Here is a 27,981-nt window from a genome sequence, read left to right on the forward strand (position 1 = left end):
TCTAGTCCCTTTAGGGTATTTACAGGTATCAGCTAGACCGTTTTAGAATGATATGCATTCCTGTCACAGGATGAGATTTTTGCCAGTATCCGACACGATATTCATCTCTACTAACTGATCGTTTTGCTCGTCCTTAACGACAAATTTGAATCAATCATTCAGTCGTGAGAAATCAAAATTATGCAATGTTTTCATTTGTTCACATGATCGCAAACTCCCACGATTTCAAAACAATCGATCAGCATAATTATCATATAATGTTAATGTTAATAATTAGTATTCATTTGTAGCAGTAAACTTATAATAGTTGTGTCGATAGGAAGTGAATTGAGCCGTGCAATGGGAAAACCAACATAGTGGGTGTGCGACCAGCATGGATCCAGACCAGCCTGCGCATCCGCGCAGTCTGGTCAGGATCCATGCTGTTCGCTTTCAAAGCCTATTGCAATTAGAGAAACTGTTAGCGAACAGCATGGATCCTGACCAGACTGCGCGGATGCGCAGGCTGGTCTGGATCCATGCTGGTCGCAAACCCACTATGTTGGTTTTCACATGGCGCGGCTCAATTAATGAAAATGCACAACGTAACGCTGTGTCGAGCTAATGACGTATACCTTGTCTTCGTTACTATACGTCTAATAAATGCGTTGACATGTTTTGCATTGTTTGTCGTTGTATAAATACTGGTACCTTTATGAATTTGTGATCACAGCATTAGAACATCTGAACACTTCTGAACCAACCTGTAAAATCATATTTTTTTAAAAAATTTCTCAGTTGTTTTTTTTTTCTAGAAGAAATAATGCTTTTTAGTTTAACCGAGTACAAAACAAGTTGCTATAGATCGGTTTAGAGTATATCCCATGCAAGTGTGTATCTGTAGTTGTTGAGAATGAACTACTAAGCCGGGCAGTACGGTAGAAATTACGACATTTAAGAACATCTGCAAGTATGTAACAAGTCGAACACGTTTACAGCTGGTAGTGACCAAACCAGAACATAGAGCTAATCTTTTTAAATCTGTGTGCGAATATATTAATTTACTGCAAAATCATTATTATTATTGGAGACTATTAATTGATTTAAACGAACGCACAATTAATTTTCGTTTTTATCTTTTAAATGTGAAAATCAACAGATTTATATCCTCGCAAATAAATACACTCGGTTACACACTCATTCTTTAAAGAGCACTGTTTTTCGTTGTTCCTTTTTCACATGTGGCATTAAATTCACTTACATGTATTTATTTTTCAGCCAAGACATTAGTCAATATGAAAACATTTACTGCGCTAGTTGTCCTGTCCATGGTATGCCCCATCTACGCTCAGTCTTACGGCATGTCAAGTTATGACCCATACGGCAGCTATAATGGGATCGGACTCCTCACTGGGTCAAGACTTGGGCGCTCGGGTGGACTATCCAGGCTTCCACTTATTGGAACTAGACGTTTAGCAAGAGGTCGTTTGATAGTAGGAACTCGTGGGCTCTCCAGACTAGGTCTAGGGAGAAGGTATAGACCAGTCAGCCAACGGTATATTGATACAAGTGAAAGCTACATCCCGAGGAGACGAATTTATTGTAAGTTTGATTCATCTTATCAGTTAGACTGTTGGGCGTTTGAAGAAATAAATATTGTCATTTCTGGCAATATATAGTATACAATTCCTCTAAAGTGTACAAAATCTTCAACCCATTTTATTACATCACAAAAAAAATAACTATAGTTTATTCTTTAGCTTGATGAGACACAAAATGCAAGGTATACAGCGCATGAATAGTTAACACATTTACCAACCATTTCATTGTTTAAAACAATTAAAGAACTATTTTGTACACAATGCTGTTTTCTCTTTCAGCAACTTCATATGCGATGTTAAGAAATCCGGGACAGTGAAGAATTCTACGCCCCATTTAAAGAATATTATGTGCCAAATATGTTTTCAGATGAACATTGTTTTTTGTTTTTGTTGTTTAATTTTTGTTCTGTTTTGTTTTGTTTCTCACATCACTCACTTTGTCAATTTTCATACTAAGACAAACAGGAAACAAATAATAAAAAAATGACTTGATAAACAATGATGTTTTATTTCTTTTTGTAAAATGCTTCTTCGTTCTAAAGCGTGTATGTATGTTCTTCAAACCAACAGTTTTTGTTTGGTTTAATGTCGCACAGGTTTACACAGGAAGACCCCTCTGTCTATCAGTCACTAGTGGACACCTGCGTAGAACCATCGACCTGGGTGGCTTCAACACATGAAAACAAAATACACCTCAAGGTCTACAACAAATGTAAGTCGGGGACCTCCGTGGCTTAGTGGTTAAGGTCGCTGACTTTGAATCACTTGCCCTTCATCGCTGTGGATTCCATAGGGATGTAGAATTCCTCATGTGAGGAAGCCATCCAGTTGGTTTATGGAAGGCCGATTGTTCTATGGTTTCTACCCATGTGCTCCAATATGATGAAATGATACCAGGAGCGGCACCTGGGGTCATCTTACATCATCAGAAGTTAGCAAAGTCGCTGTATGACGTAAATTGTGTCAGTGTGACTCTTAACACAATAAGAAGAAATAAAAGGCAAGTATGTCCTTTGCAGATGGAATCACTCTCTTAAAGACTGTTTATTAAAATGATAAAATATAAAAAGAAAGCAACCTTAAAAACCAAATAACAATATGATAGAAATTAAAAATATTATTATATGTATTTATGAGAACGTTAGGAAAGATATAAACGACCCAATTCGACAAAACAGGAGTTGAGGTTTGCTTGCCACGAAGCCAGGAAATGTCAAGAACTACACGTACATGTACCTTCTCGGCATATCCAACTTTCGGATTCATACATCGACATTTTTAAGGTGAAGAAGGTGTAATTGGAATAAGTTATGATATTGATTATGAATTCATACGAAAGCATAAGCGTATCTTCATATGATGTGAAAGTTTCACGGGCTTCAAGTGACGAGGGGAAAAGATATACCATTCCTCACGTTTCATAACTTTATGCCTTCTATGATGATTATTTCAATTTACAGGGGCCTCCGTGGCCGAGTGGTAAAGGTCGCTGACTTCAGATCACTTGCCCCTCATCGATGTGGGTTCGAGCCTCACTCGGGGCGTTGAATTCTTCATGTGAGGAAGCCATCCAGCTGGCTTACGGAAGATCGGTGGTTCTACCCAGGTGCCCGCTCGTGATGAAATAATGCACGGAGGGGCACCTGGGGTCTTCCTCCACCATCAAAGCTGGGAAGTCCTAAAATTGTGCCGGTGCGACGTTAAACCCAACCAAAAACAAATTCAATTTACACCTGTTAATTTGATAATAAAAGGTGATGAGCTTTAATTAAATTTTGTGCTTAAAAAGATCTTTGTGCTGGTGTATTTTTAATTTGTATATACAAAAAAAATTTTTTTAATGTTTTTATGATAAGATCAAATAACATTTTTCCTTAAGAATAGGACCAATATATACATTTTAATCAAACAATTTGTAAAATGGGTCCATAGAGTTTTGTCAAAAACTAACATTTGACAATAAATGTCGCAACTAAGGGTAGTAACTCTATCTCTATTTTAGTAATCATTTTGTGGGGGGGAAAAGCTGAAATCGATTCATATACGTGTGTGTATCAGTATTTGCATAAAATGATTTATCGAGAAAAGAAATAAAAGTTTTGTAAAACGTTAATCAAAACTACGAGAGACAAATTTCTACTGATAGTAACAACACTATTAACCAAGTGTTAAAGCTTTGCAGAATGCAAATAATAATGCACATACGATGGTTGACTTGAAAATGGAACTGATATGTTAAAATAAACAGCCTATTAACCTATGACTTATTGCTCATACATTGTTTGTTATACTGACACCAACTGCAATCTATCATTCCCATTAGTTTTATTTGCTTAAGCTGCAATTTAAAAAAGGAAATTTAAGTTTATAGTTATAATCCTTTTAATATTAATCCTGCCCAGACACGGACTACCGGTGTTTATGTAAATTGCATTAAGCAAATGTAACTGACATTCTTCATATTCACATGGCAGAGTGACATCGTGAACTCTTTCTTTACGTCATGCTACCTCCGGAGACAATAAGTAATCATCTGGATCTTTAATTATAGGAATTAAAATATATGAAAAGGATAAAGAAACACATAATATTAATACTACTGCCTTCAATAGTATCGTTAAATACCATACAAAATTTAGTATTTTATATATAATACTTTCAGAAGTCCTAAGTTCCAGTGAGTATTAATTTGTAAATGATACCTCAGTAAAACAATCACACAATAAAAATGATGACAGTAAAGTTGGTAGGCAGTTGGTAGTTGGTAGTTGAACATTCGAATAACCAACTACTTACTAGTTGCCAGTTGGTTATTCAAAATGTATAAGCAAGTCTGATTACCTTTTAAAACATAATGATAAAAAATCATTCTAATCCATGTTTTGTTCTTTAATATTAATCTTCATTTCTTAAAATGCATTCAGCAGTCTCTAAAAGTACCTTGAGAGCCAGTTGCTAAATCGCGATATGTTTCAGAAAAGCTTTTTTCAGTCACAAATGGATAAAATCATTCAATATGATATTTTATATTGTTTTTCATATAAATATCTGACACTTTCATCATAAAGATCAGTCTTGGAAACACTAAGGAGAGCCAGTTGCCAATTCGCGTGCGAATAACCAACTGCCTACTGGTAGACAGTTGGTTATTCGACATTTTACTGACAAAGTAAAATGTGTTTTGGTAGAACATGATAAAAAAATTATTCTAACCCTTGTTTTGGTGTTGTTTTATGTTAGTATTTATTCTTTTAAATGCATTCAAGAGTCTTAAAATGCACCAGGAGAGTCAGTTGCCAATTCGCGATATGTTTCAGAAAAGCGGATTTTTCAGATACATATGAATAAAATAATTCAATTTTACATATATTTTGTACTTTCATATCAATATCCGACACTTTCAACGTATAGGTCCGTCTTGGAAACACTCAGGAGAGCCAGTTGCCAATTCGCGTGCGAATAACCAACTGCCTACTGCTAGGCAGCTGGTTATTCGGCATTCTACAGACAGTCATAGTTTTGGTCGAAAATGATAAAAATATCAATCTAGTCTTTGTTTCGTTCTTTAATGTTAATATTTATTCCTTTCAATGCATTCAACAGTCTCAAAATGCACCAGGAGAGCCAGTTGCCAATTCGCGATATGTTTCAGAAAAACCGATTTTTCAGACACATATACATAAAATAATTCAATTTTACATATATTTTGTTCTTTCATATCAATATCCGGCACTTTCAACGTATAGATCAGTCTTGGAAACACTCAGGAGACCCAGTTGCCAATTCGCGTGCGAATAACCAACTGCCTACTGGTAGGCAGTTGGTTATTCAACATTTTACTGTCAGTCATTGTTTTGGTAGAACACGATATAAAATTCATTCTAACCCTTGTTTTGTTGTTGTTTTATGTTAGTATTTATTCTTTTAAATGCATTCAACAGTCTCAAAATACACCAGGAGAGCCAGTTGCCAATTCGCGATATGTTTCAGAAAAGCGGATTTTTCAGACACATATAAATAAAATAATTCAATTTTACATATATTTTGTTCTTTCGTACCAATATCCGACACTTTCAACGTATAGATCAGTCTTGGAAACACTCAGGAGAGCCAGTTGCCAATTCGCGTGCGAATAACAAACTACCTGGTAGGCAGTTGGTTATTCAACATTTTACTGTCAGTCATTGTTTTGGTAGAACACGATACAAAATTCATTCTAACCCTTGTTTTGTTGTTGTTTTATGTTAGTTTTTATTCTTTTAAATGCATTCAACAGTCTCAAAATACACCAGGAGAGCCAGTTGCCAATTCGCGATATGTTTCAGAAAAGCCGATTTTTCAGAAAATATCCGACACTTTAAACGTATAGGTCAGTCTTGGAAACACAACGTTTCCTTTGATTGTAACAAATACTCTTTTCCTATTTCAGCTACAACATATTAGAACGTTTGAAATCCGATACAATGGTGTCTTCCTACATTCTATCTTCTTTTCAATAGACAGTGCCAAATACGTTGATACATATATATGTTGTTTAATTCCTCGTTTATATTTTCTTTGTACGTAAAAGCAGTCATTTTAAAAAATAAAAATGTGTATTTCGAAACAAACTTTGTATTTGTAAAATAAAAACCGTAACTTTACGAATTGCAGCATATCCACAGTCTTGATCCTCATCGACCGGTAGTTTCATAACTTATTATTTACTGAATTTTTATGTAAACCGCAACATACAGTCAACGCCTGATAGGAAATGTGTGAAAGTTAGCGTGCATCGTAATAAGATACTGGTCTATTACTCCGAAAACATCGACAGTGCAGGCAGCTAGGATTTTCTAAAGATGTGTTGGTGATACAATACTGATACAATACGATTTTCATAAAAGTAAAATAATAAAGGAATAAGTCACCGGTACGTTATTCGCTATAGGAAACATAAAACTGAATTTTGGATTGATTATTATCCCTCGCTGTATTGTAACCTCTTAAGATCTGCGCTCTCCCTGCTGAGTACCTTCAACCTTCACCTGGGAAGTGCGGAGCTCATTTCTGCGCATAACTTCCCATTATGTTGAACTTTAGGTTTCAGACGGAATAATGAACTAGACAACGAATTATCTAAGTAATTGACGGACAACATGATTACATATATGATATAATATGTGAATTTAACATAAGTAAGATGGACATTATAAAATATAGACCTACCACTAAAACGTTACAGTTCCTACGCTAGAATTAAGGTCAATATAAACCGAAAACAACTTGTAAAAAAGACAGTGTTATAATTAAACAATGTTGAATATATATCAACTCATTATATATATAAGCAATTGATATAAAGAATATGTGTTAAAATCGCAACAAACGTTTCTGTACGAAGTCAATAAGTTAGGCTCTACGACTGTGTCTGGGGAGCTCTGTACTTCCGTGAAATCTACCCTTACCTTTTTTGAATGCGTTACTATTATAACACTTACTCCGTCCGCACAGCTATACCTCATTCCATTGAAGTATTTGGTGTGTGCAAATTCAGTGAGGATATTTATGGTGTAAGTCAAGCAGATAATCATTTTCAGCATAAGTTAAAACAAGTTTTGATTTTGTACGTATAGTGATTCTGTATGTACAATGAGCCTGTATGTACAGAAATCCTGTACGTACAGTTATCTTGTATGTACAATGACCCTGTAAGTTCAGTATATAGTGATCCTGTACGTATGGTAATCCTGTATGTACAGTGAGCGAGTATGTACAGTGACTCTCTACAGTGATCCTGCATATACAGTCAGTCTATATGTATAGAGATCCTGCACATGTAGCTATAGCGATCCCTTATGTATAGTGGCCCTGAATATACCATGATCCTTTAAGAAAAGTGATCAATATATTGTGTACTTCCTCATTTTACAGGTTGATCGTTTTGTGCTGATATAATACTATAAGAAATGTGTTGGCTGTTTATAATAACTTTTAACTGACATGACTTTAATACTGTGATTAGTTCTTGGCGATGAAGTATAATAGAGCTCCGTTTCTGACAATGATGGTGACGTATAGATGTTGTTATTTCAATCTCATTCTATAAGCACAGTCAATCAAACATATTTGGCATTCTCTTCGCTGTTCTATGCTCAGATTCACTAGCCATTACTAACAAGTATAACTAAATATGTAAATTAAGGCCACTCACGACCGTCAGTAGCATCTGCTACACGCGATATTTACTTTTTTACTTTCCCCTTGGGTTTTTATTGCATTCTCCGCCATTGAAAGCGATATCATTATATCCGAATAATCTTGTGCGAAACGTCGCGATTCTGTCGGAGGTGTGTCGCTATTGGCCAGTCAGAAATCACGTTCCAAAATACGGAAGGAATTCTGTTCAATGGCGGAGAATGCAATCGAAAGACCGGCGAAAACATAAAAAAGTAAGTACGGTGTGTAGCAGATGCTGTTGACGGTCGTATGTGTCCTTAATTTACATATTTAGCTATACGTTTTACTAATGGCTAGTAAATCTGACCCTTGCTCGGCTGACAACTACATTTTAGTCGATGTTTTCGTACCGTTTCTACCTTGGACTTGCAGCAGTAAAACGCTCGTTTCCTGATATATGAAACGATATATATTTCATGAACGGGAAGGGCTAGAGACTTGTGGTCGGTCCCATTTTGTTACTAAATACATATGTTAAATAGTGATAGATAGTTTATATAACTTTCTGGAACATTTTTTTCACAATGGTATTGGAAGCAAACTCATTGCTCGCAGGCTCGAATCTCTGGATTCCGGCCTTCAGTAGATCGTATATATGAATTGAAGGGTGCTCATATTTCACTACATATTTTACATTTTGGACTCATTTAGGATGAAAACAGGGATTTTATCATTTTTATCAGTCTGGTCATATTTTTGTCCCAGGTTCGATACTCGTGCCTATGGAACTAAGCAGTCCTTTGGGATCACGGATCAATTAAATTTTAAAGCTGGTGCAACGGGCGATTTCAAGAACTTTTCTTAGTCGTGTCATGTATTAAATCGACTCCGCAGCCAAATGATCTTCCGGTAGATATTTTTTACACATTTGTTCACACATAAGTTTAACGAAGTCTGTCGTGGATTTTCATTCCTTTGCTGTAAATATCTCTTCTAGAGAATGTTCGCACAATTGCATAAAATCTACAACTTTATCAAACCATAAATGAGGATTTTACTTCGCGCGTCGATTTGCATGTATGTGATTGCAGGTCTATGCTATTGTGAAATGTTGGGATAGAAATCTGCATATGAGCCGCGCCATGAGAAAACCAACATAGTGCGTTTGCGACCAGCATGGACCCATACTGTTCGCTTTCAAAGCCTATTGCAATTAGAGAAACCGTTAGCGAACAGCATGGATCCTAAGCAGGCTGCGCGGATGCGCAGGCTGGTCTGAATCCATGCTGGTCGCAAACGCACTATGTTGGTTTTCTCATGGTGCGGCTCATATCAAGATTTAATTTGACAGCTATTTGAAAAATGGAACAAATATGTTATAAACAACCATTAGTATACGTACACCACCACCTTGATAATAACTTTCGGCGCATTTCATATTTTTATTCATAGCGTACGCCAGTGGCCCAACCTATATGTGGAAACAAATCTATAATGTTCATTATAGTCATTGAACACGGAAATATTTGGTAAAACTGGAACCGACGAGGTTTGTAGGGCATGACTTGATTCAAGGTTTGAAACTTTTCTTAGAATAAATATGAAACTAATAAGGAAATACACATTCAAAATTGAGTACTTTCACTTTATAAAAATCATAACTATGCAATTGCTATACTTTTACAACAGATAGATGTAAATATATAAATCGTAATAACCTAACACCTGAATTAAGAAAAGTTACTTTCTATTTCAGTTTTCCAAGATTATCCCAAATGATATGAAGCGGTCCTCTTATACACCACTTCGATCCAGTCATGTTTTACATTGTTAAAGAAAATATGATTCCTGTATGTACATTCCTCAAAACATCCTGTTTTATATATGTAAACATTTTATCTATCATTATAAAAATGCTATTTAAATATACAGATAAATCAACGGGTAACAGAATTGTCGTTAATATATCGCATTGATTATTGCCTGTTTAGAGACGTCTGTGTTGTTCTGCATCCATATATTTGATAAGGATGTACACATATATTTGTTTCTACTGACTCCAACATATACATATTTTTTGGATTTAAATCAAAACGACACATTTATTGTTTATATGGTGATTTTTCTCCAGCTTTTATGATGAAAAAACCCAAGGTGCTCATCACTTGTGGCCACATGGATAGGACTATCGGCATTCCGTCTGCACTTCGGACGGCTTCTTCACATGAAAAAGTATACGCACCAAGAGAGGCTCGAGTCCACAAGTTATATAAAGTCAGCGAATTTAATAACTCGGTCACGGAGGCGGTTTATACGTACTTGACTTCTCATTTGAATAAAACTGTATTCTGCATTTCTACTGATTTCCCTGTGTGAAATAACTCTGCTATTTATATCATTTCTCTGCAGTCCATAAGCCTAAATTTACTGGTAAGTCTAGTATTTCTGTCATTTCCGGTCCTTTGTTATAATTCAATGTTACTTCCTACTAGGGTTCCACTTATGCCGGTGCTACATGGCGTAAGGAATGTTGAACATTCCATTATCAAACATAAACAGACAAACTGAGCGCTATTATTCCGACTAGTTGCATTCTATGTCTTATGTTGAAAGTATACTTTAATTCTTCATTCTGAAAATCATTAGAACATAAAAAGATAAAAGAGTAAGCAATCTTCGGCTGTACGTAAACAAATAACGCAGGTGACGAACTTTGTTCTCTTCTCTAGAAATACTATTAACCCATTTTTCAGTAGTGCCATGAGAATTCTCAAACATTAAATGTCTACGATGTAAGGGGGTGGGGGAGTGCGTCCATTTTCATTCGTTTTGTTCAGTTTCACAACGTTCACTTGAAGTGTGGGAGTTTTGTGTTACGGGTATCACAACATACGTATTGCTGGAGATCTTGTATCTCTTAAAGCTGAGGAGAGATTTTTGTATACAAAGCTTATATATATATAAACACAAAGCAGATGTGTGTAGCATAACAGTTTTATTTTCAGTTACTTTTTCATTTTGACAAATGAATGAAATAAAATAAATTGTATATATTTGGCACTTCATTTCTGGAGAATTACAGAAATCTTCAGTGTTGTGGATTTGCTGGCATCTAATATGTAGTTGCTGAAAAGAAAAAAGCAAATATTGTAAGCAAAAGAGATGAGATGTAACGTACAGCCAACAAAAGTATCAATCGGTAAGATGATAAATGTAGTGTGTGAAATATGCTCTTGGCTATATCTTCATAAAATTGTTTGAAGATGATCAAAGTATTCTATCCATTGTGATGTGATTTTCCTTTGATCTTTACAGTATTATAAACAAGGTTACACATTGAATTACCTGAAAACTGCGCAAATATACGCCAAACCTGTTTCAGCTATATATCAGCTCACTTAGTTAAAGGTCTCCGTCTCTTCTTGAAAAATATGTGTATCCTCATTACTTTTATATAATTTTGTGTTTCTTTAACAGTAAATAAAATAAATGTTTTGAAAGATATGAACAGCAAAATACGTATGAATTCCGACTGGAATTGTTGTAACGATGTCCTCTTGATTTTGAAGATATTACTCTATACTTTTTGTGCTTTGGCCAAAACACTTGTAGGCCTGAAGTATCCTTAACATGGATGTCAACCAATATCTTATTGTTTTAGGACACAAATATCTCATTTTCATTTCATATGTTTTCATGTGAAAATAAACAGTTATAAATTAGACACTCGTATAATAATAATATTATTATATTTTATGTGCAATGGATAACATTTTGGAGTTTCAACAACATAAAATATCTCAAATATCATTCTGTCACAAATTGACATACGGGCCTTATTTTATCTGTAGTGTATATGCAGGTATTGCATCATCTTTTTGTAAATTTTTGAGTTATGGAGGTAAATGTCAGATTTCACGCATGAAATACCTCTCATATTTTTCTGTATTTCATAACTTAAATTTCCATGTAAATTTCATTAAATTCTGTTCAGTAATAAGAAAGTTGATATTTTATAAACTTCAGTAATTTATGTTTTTATCCCCAAAACCACTATAATGGGCCTCAAATTGTCAATTTAAATTCGCGCCAAAGTAGTTAGATTCCCCGGCTATATCGTGAATCCCGTGAAAATAGAAATAGTAAGAGTCCACGGCTTAGCCGTGAATCCCATGAAATTTAGTATTTGGCGGGACATTATCCTTTAAATAGACTGGACTAGATATGCCTTGGGCACACCACCTTACGACTTTATAGACGAATCTATGTCTGAATTATTTTCTTGCTAGAAATTTATGCTCGATCGAGGTAAGAAATTTATTTGTTAGATTTTTGTATGACTTTTGCATTACGATTTTTATTTGGTAAATTTTTGTTCATTCTACAGAATTCTGTAACATTTACTTTTCGGCATATGATTTTGGCTAGTTTCGGTATGTCAGGATAATTTATTAAATTTTTCAGACTTTTGTAAATTATTTGGAAAGAGGAATCTAAAATGTTCCATTTATATAAGATGTAAAATTTGTACTGAAATTTGTAACATGATATTTATAAAGTACTTTGTTTCAAAAACTTATGTCAAACATTTCGTTATTATGGAACGCCATTACTGCATTGTATTGTTATGTAATAAACCTATATGGCAAGTCTAGCACCATGTATGTAATATATTATTGTAATTTGTAATTGTGTGCCAGTCTATAGCACATCTAATTAATGTCCGTTGTAGTGTATGGCATTTGATATTATATGGATGCCAACTATGATATAACGCTTGATTTATATTGAATTTTGTTAATTTGTAGTTGTAAATAATAGCTGCAGTTTATCATGTCCGTATCTATAATGTTTCATCATATACTTTTCATATCTTTTCATAGTTTAACTTTAGTCTTTTAAGTAAGTAATTAATTTTGGTAATAATGGAAGTAATAAGTGACGTATTTTAATCATGTGACGTTTGAACTTAGTAGCACATATGTTTTGTATAAGTAGCACGTATTATTTATGGGAGCCTACGGAGGTATGGTGTACCCAAAGGAGCAGTTTTATGCCCTGACTTATTTGTTTTGCTATGGTGCTTACCATATGTTATATATTTTAGCTTCTTCCGCCAGACGATTTTACCTGGTGATGTCATAACCCGGAAGTACAATGCCCGAGGTTCACTTGTCTTCACTCGCCTGGATGTGATATTCCCAGCGCAGAGCTTTCGTCCCATGGTTGTGCCGTAAACCGCAAAGACGATGATTTTTGTTATCCTCTGAAGTCAGCTCAGGGATGCAATCACCTACCACCATAGGGAGCCAACACGGAATCAACGTATTCACGGTTTAAAGGGACTGTATTTTGAATTTAGAAGCTATGTTTTGTTTGTGCTACTTAAAGTTCACAATTACATTAAAGACCTGTGTCACGTCAGATTAGAATGGACTATAAGAACTTTTGTATCTAGAGATACTGAACATTTTTTTTTCTTTCTTATAATCAGTTTTTTTTTCTTTTCATATCTATTCATTGTTAATAATCATCTTATGTAAATAAATTTGTAAATATTGTAAAGGGTGTTGATTTGTTCTGACGGTTACTGTCGCCGGTACGGCCTTTCCTGTCACACATTCCATGTGCAAATCTTTTAAACTTGGCCATAATAATTATGATATTATGTATTTGGTTTTCAACATGACCATGATATATATATGAAAATGTGCTCTTTTATATCCATTAACTAATACACTCTAACCTGTTTATAGCGGCAATTGAAGAGACTGGCTGAAAGTGACTATGATAAATACAATGTACGTGACCACAATATCAAGGTTTTCGATGTAGGACATAGACATTGCTTATTATCTGTACATAAGGCATATTGTTTGTAATATCATAAAAGTTCTTGTATTACGTCACACACAGAAGCTTTGTAAAAAATGTTTTCTGATATTACAATATATAAGTAAACATAATTCGGAGCTGCTTTTCGTCCAAAGTACGTGATTGCTTCCAGAAATGGTTATTGTCTCGTAAATGACGATGAAAACTTTAATTTCTAATTTTGACATCCTTCTATTATTGTCATAAATGCTCAAATATTGCAATTTTATTTCTACAATTTAGGCATGTTGCATACAAAAGATTAACGCAAACAAAAAATGTAATTTTTATCTCACGTCTTGATCCAAGTTTCGACATTAAAACTACCTGGGACCTTGTTTACAGCAGTGCAGTAGAGAAAATAGCACATTGTTACTTTATCTCATAAAAGATTTTAGTGGTCGTAATAGTGCATTTTGCTGACTATTTTACTTAAAGCTGACCGCGCAAGACATTGTCACGCTATATATACGGTCATATTACATAGGTCGATGATCGGATTGAAGGTGACCGATCTAAGCAGTGTCATATATATAGAGGTGACCTTTAAATAAGGATAGACTGTACTTTTACAACAGTAAAATATATCAATAAAGTATTCAACAACTGTAAAAAAATGAGTAACTCACGATAAGTTGGTCTCCTAGGAATATAACTGTCTTGTGTATCTATATATCGTGTGCCTATTGGTCGGTGCACCCTACCACGACCAAGTCTGGCCAGTCCAAGTGTCCCTCCTGTCGAACGTCCTCTTGCTAAACGTCTTGAGTCAATAAGTGGAAGTCTGGAAATTCTACGAGTTCCTCCCAACAAAGAACCCCTGGTTAAGCGTCCAGATCCAATGATCCGTCTTGAACCAGCGAGGTTTCCGATCCCATCGTAGTTGTCATAGGGGACATAACTGGAAATTCCGTATGTCTGGGCGTACACGCAGCATACCATGGATACGGCGATAATTACGATGAATGTTTTCATTTTGATCCTGAAAAAAACGTGAAAGCTTGCATAACTCATAATATATGTAAATAATAGTGATGTCCGTCATGTGAGTTTAAAAATATAAAAATGTTTTCATCACAATGCAATTTATAGCTTAAGTGTAGAAATGAAATATAAAGTATATTTTCTATATTCAGATAAAAACTGAATAATTTCCAATAGGAAAAAGAAATATAAAATTTGCGTATTATTTTTGTTTTTGTTAACGCTTACCTAAAGATACAGCTTGGAACTGAATGGACGTCGGTATACCAGTGAGTAGTGCAAGTGTTTTCAGTATAACTTATATACCTACCAGAAATGTCACTAATTCACCAAATCATTGTTGATGTCAAAATATACCGCAGTAAATGATTTTAATTAAGCACGAACGCATTTTTGTAAATTAGCATAATGACGTACTTCATCCTAAATTGTTGAGATATTCTTCCTTGTTCATATTAAGATACATTTAAAGATTGACATGTTATTAATTACTTACAAATATTTAAGCATTTTTTCGATACAAAAAGGAACATGTTTGGCTCAAACGAATATTAATTTATTTTGTACAGCTGATCAATTTGTATATGACAGAAAATCCAGTTGTATTTTACTTACTATGGCAACTGAATTGGGGAGCGGTGATCTAGTGGTTAAGGTGTTGGCTGCTCAGCCGTGGTCGTGGGTTCAAGCCCTACTAGGGTCACGGCCATGACTTGTAATATAACACCAGTACTGGACTTTCCAGGAAGCGGACTCGAAAGTTGTTCATATACGCTTAAAGCTTTCATCAAAATCGAGCTAAAATAAATTAGTATAAACTAACTGAAAAGTTTTCGGTGTGTAACGTATAAAAGCGGTCAAAAGAGCCAATGAACATTAATAAAGAAGTTACATTTACACTCTGTTGTTCTACTAGCTCATAGGCTTGTACCTACAACTTTCTTAACTTTGAAGATATTCGAACCTTTCTTGCATTCCCTAGATCCGTATTGAAACTTTGTAACTGTTCTCAAAAACATCTATATTGTATGGTGATGTAGGTGAAGTGAATTTACTACCGAAAATGCGTGTTTTCGTAAATGTTCGTGTTAAGGACGACAAAGTTTGCATGTTACGATTGTTCAGGTATAACCCTGGTTTCCAACCCACTTTGTATATGTGTCTGTACGTATAGTTTTGGGGGAAATGGGAGAACATAAATCACACTGACACCAGTCAAATGGTGATTTTCTCTCTTGAACGGTTGCAAAATATCCAAGACGCCCATTCGGACTTTATTGCTTCCAACTGGGTAGACCCGCTGACAAGATATTTCTCCGCTTACAATGATTCCATCAGATCCAAGAGATGTTCAAAACTACAATGGTACTGGACAATTTATTCAGAGAGACATTAAAGACTCTAACCAGATCTTACAAACTTGTCTTGCTTCAGTACCATGTTTTTACGGTCAGAGAATGTTTAACTTTATCAGTAAAATGAAAGGTTGATGACATTGTACTTGTTCACTCTATCAAATCACTTCATTTTGTAATCAAACATTGCAAACCTACCAGTCGGTATTAACATTTGACATACAGAATATTTAAACCCAATTGTGATCCCTCAGGCGAAAGGAAGTGAATTAATTATTATTTATTGTTTTGTAAATCTCCCGCATGTAGTGGCTACGTTGTTGTACGTCATTCATGTTAATATATTGATTGATGTACACACGATTTAACTTTCTTTGAGACTATATATAGGTATTCAGATGGAATCCTTGCAGCCGACCAACAGAACGACGCTCGTCAGTAGAAGATCAGTCTTGAGGTATGTTTTATATGGAGCAACTTAACTGCAACTATTCTCTTTCTTTCTCATTTGTTCGTGTACCTTTGAAATACTTTTTATATTTTTATGATATATTTTAAAACTGTGTACAATTTTTCAGCCAAGATGAAATCGCTTATTGCCTTTACCGCCATCCTGGCAGTTGTATGCTGTGTGTATGCCCAGTCTTACAGGTCAAGTTATGACCCATATGACAACTATAATGGGCTCGGACTCCTTACTGGATCAAGGCTACCACGTATCAGATCTGGGCGATTGACAACTGGACGCTTGCTAGGTGAAACTCGAAGACTCTCCAGACTTGGACATGGAACCGTGTATAGACCAAGCAGATCACAATACATAAATACAGGTGCAAGTTACTCTAGGAGGAGGCCGATCTATCGTAAGTGTACGCTTTCTGTCTAAACACGTACATTGTTGAAAAATTCAATGTGATTTTATTTCAAACATATATTGATGTTGAAACATCTTAATAACAAAATAGATAACTTAAAACGTATTAAACAATAAATGTAGACATGTATATTATTTTACCATATTTAAATAACATTCTTTCCGTGTTATAGAAATACAACACGTTCAAAGCATTGAAGACAGAAACGTAATCCGTAAGATTGTATTGTATTGTATATGAATGAAGCAAAGGTGAAGTCGCAAATTTATATATGTATTTCGTATGTATTTTCAGCTACTACCTATTAGACGTTACCAAATCCAATGCAGAGGGATTTCTTCTATATTTCAATAGACAACGATGTGCCAAATTCTTTAATACATGTTACTTAATTATTGAAATATCTTGTTACAATTTTGTTAACAGATGTACTAGAAAATAATAAAAAAAGTCAATTGTTTTCTGATTGTTTGATATTAATGGTGCTCCCTGCAACAGTTATAAGCCGTCATTTAGATTTTCAAGACAAAAGGATACGAATGATCTCGTGTAAAAATGCATAAGTTCACATCATTTTAATAAACATATACAACTCCAAATAATAGGGAGCGATTAATCATGTCCTAAAACTCGTACCTTTGTGGCCCGCTCACACACCAAGGGAAGAAACACTGCTGTCTAATAAATTAGTTAGGATACAGGCCAAAATTCTCGCCGCGTGTTACTCCGGCAAAGAAGGTTACCAAAAACAAAACAAATCCCTCTGGTACTGGGTTTAAATAGCGTTAATGTAAAAATGATTCACATCAGCTTTAGTCGAACGTTCTGAATTCGTAAAGTAAATTGCCAGAAATATGTAGAAGAATAGTCTTATAGTGTCCACATTTCGAATGCGACCATATGCATGTGAGAAGAAAATTGCGTCACACAATTTATGTCCTATTTTCAACCTGGTTTCTGTTTCTGTTTAAATGCAGTTAGAAAAGTACGACATGTCTATAACAGTTTAATGTTTTTATGCGTTTTTATGTCCGTGAATATGTAGTTTGGGCATATATCAAAATCAGCAAAGGACTTTGCCCAAAATGTCACAAAATTAAAAGCGCTAAAAACTAATATTCCAAAAAAGAGCAAAGGAAGTTTACTGGATATTAAATTCATCCTTACCTTTCCGATAGCGATAACTATAACCCATGCAGGGCTTACAATGTTGTGAAAAGTATCCGCGAATTACCCATAGTATTGCTATGTAGGCCATTGTCAGCAAAATACAGTTGGTTCATGTAATGTGAGACACAAAGAAGTTCGACCTCTTTCGTTACCTTTTCCATTCCTTAAAACTAAGAAGCTCAGTACATTTAGCAGATTTTGCTGTTGTTTTTTGCGTAATAAAATGGGTCGAGAAGGTTCATAATTCCTTTCTACTATTAGCCAAAAAGTCACATTGAAAGTAATTTCGGGGATATTTTTTTGGGACATTTTTTGTCATTTATTGACACATGACAAAAGATGCAATTTTATATCATGTAGCTTAGTTTTGTCCAATTTCACTAAGGAGTGCCAGTTTTGCATTTAATAATACATGCCATGAAAAAAATCAGGAATACATATTCATCAAGAAAATGCCACATGTCGCGAAACCATAAGAATACATATCTACAACTACTGGATATTTATCTTTGTTTCCTCTTGCTTGTTGTATCTGTTTAGAGATGACTTAACTACCTTTCCGAAGATTATAGGTTTATAGTACAATAAGAGACAGAAACCTATGGTGGCATATTTCTGCATTCACTTAAGCAGATAGTTTTCGCGAAAATTCGTACAGTTTTCGTGAAAATTTAAAAAAAATTCACGAAAAGAATCTCTTGTTCTAAGTGGAAAAAATTCACGATAGTGCCAACTACTGCATACAAAAACAGATACGCAATGAACAGAAATAATAAAGGGAGTTAAAAAATACGTTGATTTTGTAACCCATCTGAATGTTATAATTAAATATGTATAAGTTTAAAACTCTCTTAGGGGTGGTGGTCGGGCATTGAGGTGGATATAACACACTTCATTCCGTAGAGGGGACTATTGGGTTATCTGTATGCAGTTCAGGGCACTATTTTAACATATTGTCTGGTTAACCAGATAATATTTTCACGAAAATATTCTTCTACTTTAACGAAAGTTTATTCAATATTTCGCGAAAAGTATTTTTTTTCGCGAAAGTTCATAACCTTTTCATGAAAACTTTATGATTATCGTATGCAGAAATATGCCACCATAGAAACCATTGAACATTTCAGTGATAGTAATATCTTAAAACGTTACATGCTACCATAAGTAAAGTAATTACTTATTAGAAAAGAAACTGTTTTCCGCTCATTCATCAGAAACCAGATTCAATTTCCTGGGCATTGTAGCCCATGTTTTTGTCTACCTAAGCCCACCAGCAAAGTTCAATAGGGAAAGCGCAGAACTACTGAAATTTGATTCCCGGGCGACGCGTATGTTATCCGTGAAGATTTGAAAAATAAGGAATTGTTCCTGAAGTAATTGTGACCTCTACCTCTGATTCATGCGGACAAACTGCAAGTTACTTGTGGAAAACAGGTTCGTACCAGTACAGAATCCAAGCATACTGGTTAGGTTTACTGACCGTCGTTGCATAACTGAAATTCTGTTGAAAAACGGCGTTAATCGCAAAACGAAAAATATTTTTGTCTACTTCTGCGATTTAAATTTATTAGGCGAGTTGAAGAAAATATATTAGGTGAGGCTCTGCCGAGCCTCATAATTTTTCGTAAACGAGCCGAATAAATTTCAACTTTTTCAGACAGTAATCTAATATTCTATTTTTCCTACCTGTTCAGAAAATTGGGAAAAAGTCTTTGGAAAGAGCAACAGCGTGCAGAATTGACGTCATATAATATGACGTTTGCTAGTGTAAATCAGTTTGTGGAAAATTGAAAAAAATGCAATAACTTTTTTGTTTCTGGATAAAAACTTTTGATTTTACCACTAGTTTTCTTAGTTAGAACATTTCCAAAACAATGATAACAGTTTCAGTGAAAAATCCGGAAAAAATTATTTTCAAAATTTCCGGCTGAAGTGCTCTAAAATTGAAAAATAGCAATAACTTTTTTGTTTCAGGATAAAAACCTTTTATTTGAACACTCATTTTCTAAGTTCAGACATTTCCAATACAATGGTGATGATTTTAATGCAAAATTTTGATAAAATAAGTGATTTCAAAAGTTCCCGCAAAAGTGATATCTTGACACTGACTAGATAAAGCAAAGTTTATTAGGCAGGCCGATATTGTGCTATATCTTGTATGAGGGTAGGATAAGTGGATTGAACTTTTGAAATCACTTATTTTATCAAACTTCTGCATTTAAATCATCACCATTGTATTGGAAATGTCTGAACTTAGAAAATGAGTGGTCAAATCAGGCACCGTGTAAAATATGGAGTGGAGTCGTGGAGTGGAGTGGTGGAAAGGAGTCTGGAGTCGATTTTGGAGTCAATATTGGAGTCAATTTTGGAGTCAAATTTGGAGTGGAGTCTTTTTTGGTGTCAAATTTGGAGTCCATTTTGGAGTGGAGTCTTTTTTGGAGTCAAATTTGGAGTCCATTTTGGAGTCAGTTTTGGAGTCAAATTTGGAGTGGTGTTTTTTTGGAGCCATTTTTTGATTGGAGGCATGGGGTGATTTCTCTCAGGCCTGTAGTCACTAAATATATGTAATTGTCTCTTATTGAAACAGTCTTGATTGATAAAATGGGTTTTAAGACAAATGGTCTATAATTTTATGCGGCCTCTCAAGCAGGAATTTTTTTAATGTTTAGGGATTTTGTGAGTGGAGTCTCGAGCTCATTGATGCTTAATGTTACTGAAGTGTTTGGTCTACATTTATCATTATCATCATTTTTGTGGTGAATTTAGGAATGGATTACCAGGGGTATTAAAGTCCCAGAAACACTTTGAATATTATAATTTCAAGGCTTAACGTGAAAGGGAACGTAATAGCAATAATTCTAAAAGAACACTTTTTTCGATATCGCCCCTCAATATGTCTTTGTTGATTTATTTTAAAGTCACAACAAAAGCCTGCATTTTTAAACCAATGTTTTTAGAGATTGGACCATTTACTTTGTTCAAATGATCGGTCAGTTTGTATAGAAAAGGGATAGGTGATTTGCTCTGCTTTAGGGTGCATATTGGCTCGATCCTATTGTATGTACTGAAAAATATCTGTAAGAAAATGTCTCTTTCAAATGTGTGTTTGTCTACTAAAATAATACATTTTGTATGAAATTAATTAAAAACAAAACAAACAAAAAAGAACAAGGTTTACGTTCACTGTATTTACTTCAGATATACCCAAAATGCACCATTTGCTGTTCGCATTTTAAAAAATTCTTGGGGGAGGATACCCCAGAACCCCCAAAACCACCCCTGCGTACTATGAATAAGGTCCTGGCTACTCGCCTGCAATCTTGATATTTATAAATTCTAACCTTGTTAATCTATCAATACGCCATTCGTTATTTAATATAGGTATCGTTTATAAAGTTTGATCGAACTAGATCAGCCTGCACTATTCTCATTCATCTGATGTTCGACATGGTACCCGAGAACGGTGGTAGAGCTCTTGTTTGCGAGAATGGCCTGCACAGGCATGAAGTTGATCAGAATTCATATAGTTCTTTAATTGAAAGCAAATTTTGTATGGAATGAACAGACGAATCAAGAACCAGACTAGTGCAAATGTATTTTTTTGTGAATTGTACTATTGTCTATTATATTATGCCGTTTGTAGCAGATACTAAATATTTAATTACGTAAGTTTTTTTTCTTGCTTTTATTTTCCGGATTCATTTTAAAAACTTAAAACAATACTTTCTCATTATTTCACATTTCAAGTTAGAAATGTTTATCAATTCTCTCTGAGTAATCTTCAGGCAACATCTGACCCAACATCATAAATAACAAACCATGAAGGAACTAGGGGTCAAGTCCTGATAAGAATGAGATATCATGCTGAGGTACTGTACCAGTACCTTCTCCAGCAGAATTTTGTAGAAATCTGTCATAAAGTAGAGAGTGATTTGTTGTAATTAACTATCCAATGTAATGGCAAGTTATTCTTACCAATCTGATAAGGGTCATTTGAGAAAACATCAGTAACTGTCATTGTTATTTCTAGAGGAGTATCATACTAGGTTTTATTAAATTTTGACTCCAAAACTGACTCCAAATTAAACTCCAAAATTGACTCTTAATTTGACTCCAAAAAAGACTCCACCCCAAATTTGAATCCAAAATTGACTCCAAAAGTGACTCCAAATTTGACTCCAAAATTGACTCTTAAATCGACTCCAGACTCCACTCCACCACTCCACTCCATGACTCCACTCCATATTTTACACGGTGCCGTCAAATCAAAGGTTTTTATCCTGAAATAAAAATGTTATTGCCATTTTTCACTTTTACAGCACTTCAGCCAGAAATTTTGAAAACATTTTTTCTTTCCGAATTTTTCATTGAAACTGTTATCATTGTATTAGAAATGTTCTAACTAAGAAAATAAGTGGTAAAATCAAAATTTTTTATCCAGAAACAAAAAAGTTATTGCATTTTTTCAATTTTCCACAAACTGATTTACACTAGCAAACGTCATATTATATGCTGCACGCAGTTGCTCTTTCCAACTACTTTTTCCCAATTTTCTGAACAGGTAGGATAAATAGAATACTAGATTACTGTCTGAAAAAAATATTTATTAGGCTCGTCTACGAAAAAATATAAGGCTCAGCAGAGCCTCGCCTAATATATTTTCTTCAACTCGCCTAATAAATTTAAATTTATCAGACAGTAACCTAATATTCTCTATTTATCGATCTGATAAAAGCGATATCGGCTGCACCCTCGGTCGATATCGTTTTTATCAGGCCGATAAATCCACATATCGACCACACCAAAAGGCAATAAATGTATAGTATCTGTTTCTCAATACTTGTGGGTCAAGTTGTTTATGGATGTATTCTAGCGTTAGGGTCAAAACAGTTATACTTAGGTTTTCAGGATAAGACGAAGTCGAGCCACATAAAATATTATTATTTAAGTTGCTTAAATAGTCCTTATTCGGTTAATTTAGTTAAAAGTACGAATCAGAGCCATGATATATCCGGAAAATAAGGATTGACAGTTGCTCATCAAGTTCTATATTTTACAGTTGTTTATTTAACTGTCTTCACAGTAGAAGTATACGATGAAATGATGCCAGTACACCACTTTCGTGCATCTGATCAGGAATATAACTGAGACTTCTATGGTTTACCTGAAAAAAAAAGTTTTGTTCTGGTATTTTGTTTAGTCGTTGAGTGGGTGTTGTATGTTTGTAATATCAAGTGCAATATAAAAGACTTGTCATCGTTTTTCCCCTGGTTTGCGGTTTGCATCTCTAAAACGTTTCATTCCATGAATTGGACGATATACTGTTATATCGACCGAACTTAAAAGGCAACAATTGTTTTATTATTAAATCCAGCCTACTCATAAGTATAAACATTGAATACAAATATCTGCAGCCTTTGGTCATTTTTCGTGGTATATTGTGTATGACGTCGCATTGTTTTGACGTCAAACCGTGACGACGTCACAGCTGGCGGTCAAAATGTGTTTCTGGCTCCGCCATCGAGTCAATACGACTTTTTATCATTGATCATGTGACTACATCTAGACCAATGGAAAGGATTATAAATATAGATTTAATAATAAAACATTTATATCGATGTGGTGCGATTAATATCACCCGGTAGAGGTCAATAGTCGTATCAGTACTTCTTATCTGAAAAATAGTATATTCCTTATTAAGTAGGTAGAAGTACATATGCATTAGAAATATGATTGAATGTGTACCAAATATTTCATGTCGGGTTGTAAATTAAACCTGTAAAAACGTATCAGACATTTTAATGTAGCTTTGCATATCAATTACACGTCTCTTTCATTGTACAAACTTCTGTTCTTAATATTATTTCTGTATATTTCATTGTGGTAGGTCATTAGAATCTTTTTAAATGTGATAAAAAGTAGGGTTCCATTTGTTTCGTAACAAAAATAAAACACCGAAGAGCTTCATATCACAGGGCTAAGATAAAGAATTTCAAAATTACTAGCAAATGCAGGCTTAATGTCCACCTAGTACGCTGCTTTTGTACAATAATAACATCGTTCTCCTTGAAAAACACGTTTGACTGAAAAGTTTGAAAACAATCAACAACTATTGTCTAATTTACCCCGTATGTGTACTTGTAATAAAAGCCACATTGATAAAAATCGTCGATAAACAAGATAAGACTGAATTATAGTTTGTCTAACTGTATGTTAACAAATACTGAAAGTTTAGTCTCATACAATTTCATATAGAAAATAACCCACAAGACATACCTAATATCAAGGTAAATAATTTCACTATCAGAAAGGAAAACGAAAATAAGAACTGTAATTGAATTATTGCAGAACAAAAGAACGAATTAATAAAATAGATTATTACTATTACCTTTTTTCAGTGGTAGGTGTGTGGTCTATGCAATATGCAACTTTTTAGCATATTTATACCGTTATCATTTATCGCATAAAGAGGAAATAACTACTAACCGCTATCTATCATGGCACCCATGGTTATATTTAAATTAGCAACCTACCTGGTATAACAAATGAGGTTATATAAAATCACATATCTTAGAAATAAAAATCAAGTCATGCCAAAAACTCGATCTATTTGGTTGAAAAACCAATAATCGTAGAACAATTAAATAGAAGACTTTGGTGCTCTCTCTCTCTCTCTCTCTCTCTCTCTCTCTCTCTATCTGCTCTGCTCTGCTCTGCTCTTTTGACCGCCATTTTATCCCTCAAAAACAAATTTATCCTTGTCATCTAAAATTATATATAATGAGCGGTTTTGCGAGTTATAAACCCCGTTTAAATACAACAATTTTGATCATATTCCGGTAGGGAGTGTCCCACTCTAGAGCGGAACCCAAGATAGCTGAACACTCTAGAGCTGTATTCCAATAACAGATCATTCAATTAACTGACCACCTTAGAGCGGTATCTTAAATTGCCGATGATTCCAGGGCAGTATTCAAAATAACTGATAATTCTAGGGCGGTACTCAAATAACTAATCATTCTATGACGTTTCAACCATTTTGTTTCATCTTTTTTTTTTTGTTCTTTATATTATGGTTTTAAGATCTTTTGTGAATAAAGGTACGTTGATTATGTACTTTGTCCTCTACAACCTTACAAAAGTAGCCAACTGTCTGTTAAGATTTCCAGTGTAGAGGCTTATTTACGTTGGTTTGCCTTGAAGTTACATTATGTGTGTTTTGTTTAAATTTAAACATCATTTTAATATTGCAACATCTTAATTCTCTCAACATAGTTTAAAGGCACTGAGCTCAAGATAGTACTGCAACAAAAAAGAATTTAGTTGGATATTAGGAAAATATTGTTATAATTCCGCAGAAGGCTTTGAAACTTAGTAACTGACAGATTATATGTCATGGAAACGTATGATAATTAATTATTTTTGTTGTTGTTTTTGCTTTTTTTAATTGAAAAGCGTTTGTTATGCGGTGCCGGAGGCAAACTGCCTTAATTATAAAGTTTTTTGTTTAAAAGTGATTATGTACGAATTCCTTTATATAGTGTATTAGTTAAGAAGGTTGGAGAGATTTGAGTTCTGAGGCCTGAGTTCGATTCCCGACTCCGATATTTTTTCATTTAGCCAAAGTGTGTAGTCTAGTCCCTTTAGGGTATTTACAGGTATCAGCTAGACCGTTTTTGAATGATATGCATTCCTGTCACAGAATGAGGTTTGTGCCAGTATTCGTCACGATATACATCTCTATTAACTGATCGTTTTGCTCGTCCTTAACGACAAATTTGAATCAATCATTCAGTCGTGAGAAATCAAAATTATGCAATGTTTTCATTTGTTCACATGATCGCAAACTCCCACGATTTCAAAACAATCGATCAGCATAATTATCATATAATGTTAATGTTAATAATTAGTATTCATTTGTAGCAGTAAACTTATAATAATTGTGTCGATAGGAAGTGAATTAATGAAAATGCACAACGTAACGCTGTGTCGAACTAATGACGTATACCTTGTCTTCGTTACTATACGTCTAATAAATACGTTGACATGTTTTGCATCTTTTGTCGTTGTACAAATACTGGTATCTTTATGAATTTGTGATCACAGCATTAGAACATCTGAACACTTCTGAACCAACCTGAGGGTAAAATCATATTTTTTTTTAAAATTTCTCAGTTGTTTTTTTTTTCTAGAAGAAATAATGCTTTTTAGTTTAACCGAGTACAAAACAAGTTGCTATAGATCGGTTTAGAGTATATCCCATGCAAGTGTGTATCTGTAGTTGTTGAGAATGAACTACTCAGCCGGGCAGTACGGTAGAAATTACGACATTTAAGAACATAAGCAAGTATGTAACAAGTCGGACACGTTTACAGCTGGTAGTGACCAAACCAGAACATAGAGCTAATCTTTTTAAATCTGTGTGCGAATATATTAATTTACTGCAAAATCATTATTATTATTGGAGACTATTAATTGATTTAAACGAACGCACAATTAATTTTCGTTTTTATCTTTTAAATGTGAAAATCAACAGATTTATATCCTCGCAAATAAATACACTCGGTTACACACTCATTTTTTAAAGAGCACTGTTTTTCGTTGTTCCTTTTTCACATGTGGCATTAAATTCACTTACATGTATTTATTTTTCAGCCAAGACATTAGTCATTACGAAAACATTTACTGCGCTTGTTGTCCTGTCCATGCTCCATCTACGCTCAGTCTTACGGCATGTCAAGTTATGACCCATACGACAGCTATAATGGGATCGGACTCCTCACTGGGTCAAGACTTGGGCGCTCGGGTGGACTATCCAGGCTTCCACTTATTGGAACTAGACGTTTAGCAAGAGGTCGTTTGATAGTAGGAACTCGTGGGCTCTCCAGACTAGGTCTAGGGAGAAGGTATAGACCAGTCAGCCAACGGTATATTGATACAAGTGAAAGCTACATCCCGAGGAGACGAATTTATTGTAAGTTTGATTCATCTTATCAGTTAGACTGTTGGGCGTTTGAAGAAATAAATATTGTCATTTCTGGCAATATATAGTATACAATTCCTCTAAAGTGTACAAAATCTTCAACCCATTTTATTACATCACAAAAAAATAACTATAATTTATTCTTTAGCTTGATGAGACACAAAATGCAAGGTATACAGCGCATGAATAGTTAACACATTTACCAACCATTTCATTGTTTAAAACAATTAAAGAACTATTTTGTACACAATGCTGTTTTCTCTTTCAGCAACTTCATATGCGATGTTAAGAAATCCGGGACAGTGAAGAATTCTACGCCCCATTTAAAGAATATTATGTGCCAAATATGTTTTCAGATGAACATTGTTTTTTGTTTTTGTTGTTTAATTTTTGTTCTGTTTTGTTTTGTTTCTCACATCACTCACTTTGTCAATTTTCATACTAAGACAAACAGGAAACAAATAATAAAAAAATGACTTGATAAACAATGATGTTTTATTTCTTTTTGTAAAATGCTTCTTCGTTCTAAAGCGTGTATGTATGTTCTTCAAACCAACAGTTTTTGTTTGGTTTAATGTCGCACAGGTTTACACAGGAAGACCCCTCTGTCTATCAGTCACTAGTGGACACCTGCGTAGAAACCATCGACCTGGGTGGCTTCAACACATGAAAACAAAATACACCTCAAGGTCTACAACAAATGTAAGTCGGGGACCTCCGTGGCTTAGTGGTTAAGGTCGCTGACTTTGAATCACTTGCCCTTCATCGCTGTGGATTCCATAGGGATGTAGAATTCCTCATGTGAGGAAGCCATCCAGTTGGTTTATGGAAGGCCGATTGTTCTATGGTTTCTACCCATGTGCTCCAATATGATGAAATGATACCAGGAGCGGCACCTGGGGTCATCTTACATCATCAGAAGTTAGCAAAGTCGCTATATGACGTAAATTGTGTCAGTGTGACTCTTAACACAATAAGAAGAAATAAAAGGCAAGTATGTC

General features: G+C 34.6%; 2 protein-coding genes and 2 long non-coding RNA genes across 5 annotated transcripts; 3 read left to right on the forward strand and 1 right to left on the reverse strand.

Annotated features, from left to right (window-relative positions):
* The first annotated feature begins 570 nt into the window (after positions 1 to 570).
* On the forward strand, positions 571 to 27,597 carry LOC128555575 (uncharacterized). 2 transcript variants are annotated; one of them, XR_008370179.1, is made up of 3 exons: positions 571 to 745; positions 26,653 to 26,971; positions 27,249 to 27,597. It is a non-coding gene; the product is annotated as an uncharacterized LOC128555575 (long non-coding RNA). The 2 variants fall into 2 exon arrangements; XR_008370178.1 differs by lacking the exon at positions 571 to 745 and adding an exon at positions 26,098 to 26,344.
* Positions 1,266 to 2,252, forward strand: LOC128555574 (uncharacterized). The gene is made up of 2 exons (XM_053538287.1): positions 1,266 to 1,581; positions 1,860 to 2,252. The coding sequence occupies exons 1-2, from the start codon at positions 1,275 to 1,277 to the stop codon at positions 1,895 to 1,897; spliced, it is 345 nt and encodes a 114-aa protein (XP_053394262.1). The 5' UTR covers positions 1,266 to 1,274; the 3' UTR covers positions 1,898 to 2,252.
* Positions 10,718 to 14,948, reverse strand: LOC123523540 (uncharacterized). Its single transcript, XM_045301206.2, has 3 exons — positions 14,826 to 14,948; positions 14,243 to 14,595; positions 10,718 to 10,865 (listed from the first exon to the last, which is right to left on the reverse strand). The coding sequence occupies exons 2-3, from the start codon at positions 14,586 to 14,588 to the stop codon at positions 10,852 to 10,854; spliced, it is 360 nt and encodes a 119-aa protein (XP_045157141.2). The 5' UTR covers positions 14,589 to 14,595; positions 14,826 to 14,948; the 3' UTR covers positions 10,718 to 10,851.
* On the forward strand, positions 16,299 to 17,287 carry LOC123523539 (uncharacterized). The gene is made up of 3 exons (XR_006681131.2): positions 16,299 to 16,409; positions 16,531 to 16,815; positions 17,122 to 17,287. It is a non-coding gene; the product is annotated as an uncharacterized LOC123523539 (long non-coding RNA).
* Positions 27,598 to 27,981: the final 384 nt, after the last annotated feature.

This window comes from Mercenaria mercenaria, chromosome 3 (assembly GCF_021730395.1).
Source record: "Mercenaria mercenaria strain notata chromosome 3, MADL_Memer_1, whole genome shotgun sequence".
In the NCBI taxonomy this organism is placed as follows: domain Eukaryota; kingdom Metazoa; phylum Mollusca; class Bivalvia; order Venerida; family Veneridae; genus Mercenaria; species Mercenaria mercenaria.

What these genes read in the sequence shown, in the direction of transcription:
- LOC123523540 (XM_045301206.2), bottom strand. Translation starts at nt 14,588, where the DNA reads ATGAAAACATTCATCGTAATTATCGCCGTATCCATGGTATGCTGCGTG.
- LOC128555574 (XM_053538287.1), top strand. Translation starts at nt 1,275, where the DNA reads ATGAAAACATTTACTGCGCTAGTTGTCCTGTCCATGGTATGCCCCATC. An exon ending in CCCGAGGAGACGAATTTATT is followed by an intron (nt 1,582 to 1,859) that starts GTAAGTTTGATT and finishes TTTCTCTTTCAG; the next exon opens with CAACTTCATATGCGATGTTA.